The following is a 2472-nucleotide window of genomic DNA, read 5'->3' as shown; positions in this document are numbered from 1 at the left end:
GCTATACGCAATGTATGAATAATAATGTTCGTGTGCAAAATGTGTACTATATTGGTAAATGCATATTATTATAGAATAGTAAAATAATATCTTTTATTTCTCTCCATTTAACGACCACTCTTTATAACGCCGAAAAATGTTCAGTCCCTTAAGTGTCGTTATATAGAGTTTACACTGTACTTCCTTTGTCATAATGTCCTGTATTATTATAAATGATCGCTATAACCGAAATATATCGTTCATACGTCGTTATAAACGATATATATTGTACATTAAATTTTAATTGCCAAATATTCTTTAAATTCATAAAAACTCATTCATTATAACGACCTCTTTAGACTGACCTTAAGTTTTTTAAAAGATTTGTCTTAGTTCAGCGTTTTTCTAAATATAACTTTTGAACAATCTTCAGTGCGCACTTCTGTGAGTTAACTTGAAAGATTGCGTTCATCTTTGGAATCCGAAGATCAATATTTACTGAAAGCTTTGCCATCAATTTTGTATTTGTTTTTATAAAGAAGGTTGTTTGAATTTGATCAATATTTATCCTTAGTTAAAGTAGATACGTACAAGGTGTTTTTTGCATAGCTTATACAGGGTGTATTACAAAAAAACGCCCCAAGTCATAACTCCTTTATTTTTAAAAATATGACAATATTTCTTTGGGTAAAGTTGCATGGTTGATTATCATCTAATAACAGACATGATATGATAATATGGTATTCAAAAATAATAAAAGATACCAGGATGTTCTATTTAAAAAACTGATGTTAATGTCACTTCCGGTGAAACAGGAAGCAGCATTGATTGACATCTGTCAATCAACTATGTAATTTTGTCCTAAGAAGTATGGCGATATCTTTAAAAATAATAAAGCACTTATGACTTACGGCTTTTTTGTGTAATCCACCCTGTATATATCAGTTGAGTCTACGAAATTTTGAGATTTTCACATAGTTACTTACAACATTTATTGCATCTTTCCTTCCCATTAGCGTCATACTATATTTTAATTAAAGATTAAAGGAGCATGTCTCGAATCCGGAAAATCCTCCAATTCTGATTTTCCCCGAAGGAACTTGCATTAACAATACTTCAGTAATGCAATTTAAAAAAGGCAGTTTCGAAGTAGATACAGTTATCTATCCCGTTGCAATAAAGTACGACCCTCGTTTCGGGGATGCCTTCTGGAACAGTAGTCGTTATTCGATGCTTCAGTATCTTTACATGATGATGACCAGTTGGGCCATTGTGTGTGACGTATGGTATTTGCCTCCGATGTACAAAAGAGAGGGCGAAACGGCTGTGGATTTTGCCAATAGGGTGAAAAGTGTGATCGCCAAACAGGGTGGACTAGTAGATTTAGTGTGGTAAGTAAATCTTTTAATTTATAGATTACGTTTTCGAGTATTTCAATTTATTTCGAAATTATTTCACCTACTTTTCGAGAGTTTTCGAATAACCACAAAACATTTCGGGCATCTAAGTAATTTGGTGGATATACAAATTGTATCATCATCATAAGGTCGTTAGTCCTAAGACTGGTCGGACACGCACCTCCACTCTTTCCTATCCTCAGCTAATCTTCGAATTTCCCTAAAACTAGAACAACTATTTGCGAACAGTAATCTAATCTAGGTCTGCCTCTACTCCTCCTAACTTTCGTTTCTGCTTGTAATATGTCTCTGACTAGACCTTCATGCCTGGGAAGGTGTGCTACTGACCTATCTCGCCTACTTCTTCTTGACTTCCATTGAGTCCCTTGTTCTCTTACTCTTTCTAATACCTCTTCATTTCTAACCTTCTCTATCCACGGTATCCTCATCATTCGCCTGTAACACCACATTTCGAACGCTTCTGACCTTTTATTTTCCGCCGCGCCCATTGTCCATGTTTCGCACCCGTACAACGCCGTGCTCCAAACATACACCTTTAACAACCTTTTTCGAATTTCTATATTAACCGTTCGCTGTCACTTCTTTTTATGCTGCGCTACCCTCTGCTTTATATCACTACTGCTCCTTCCGTCATGACATATCTCACTACCTAGATATACTTCGTTTAGTTTCTGTAGCGATGTGACCTTCAGTTTGACCGGCGCAAAGTAGAAAAGAACAGCACTAGACCAGAAAAGGAAGGAGACAACCCTCGGCCAAATTCTTAACCGGTGAGGAGCGTATAATCCGTACAGTACTGCAACGAAAAATTGACCATTCTATCCACTACAATTGCATTGCTTAAATGTGCTGTTATTGGTACCATATACTACTGAAAATATCAACGAGATGTTTATTTATATTTGAAGACATATTAAAGGCTTTACGCTTGTTTTCGACTCGCACTACTATTCATGATTGAACAAAACTTTTGGCAGGTACTGTATGAAAAAGTATGTTTAATGAAAAAGAGTCGAGAGTATAATGAGCTTTTTTCTCCCTACCTACGATTTTGCCAGCGCGCATCCAAGACATT

General features: G+C 35.8%; 1 protein-coding gene across 1 annotated transcript in view; it reads left to right on the top strand.

Annotated features, from left to right (window-relative positions):
• LOC108740306 (glycerol-3-phosphate acyltransferase 4) overlaps positions 1 to 2472 on the top strand; it is a gene marked incomplete at its 5' end in the record, with an annotated part of 25370 nt that overhangs the window by 21237 nt on the left and 1661 nt on the right. The window contains 1 exon segment of the mRNA XM_018474586.2: positions 1020 to 1370. Coding sequence (XP_018330088.1) covers positions 1020 to 1370 — 351 coding nt within the window.

The sequence above is a fragment of the Agrilus planipennis genome, unplaced genomic scaffold (genome assembly GCF_000699045.2).
Source record: "Agrilus planipennis isolate EAB-ADULT unplaced genomic scaffold, Apla_2.0 scaffold203, whole genome shotgun sequence".
NCBI classification, from domain to species: Eukaryota; Metazoa; Arthropoda; class Insecta; order Coleoptera; family Buprestidae; genus Agrilus; species Agrilus planipennis.
This window is presented reverse-complemented; position numbering and strand designations above follow the sequence as displayed.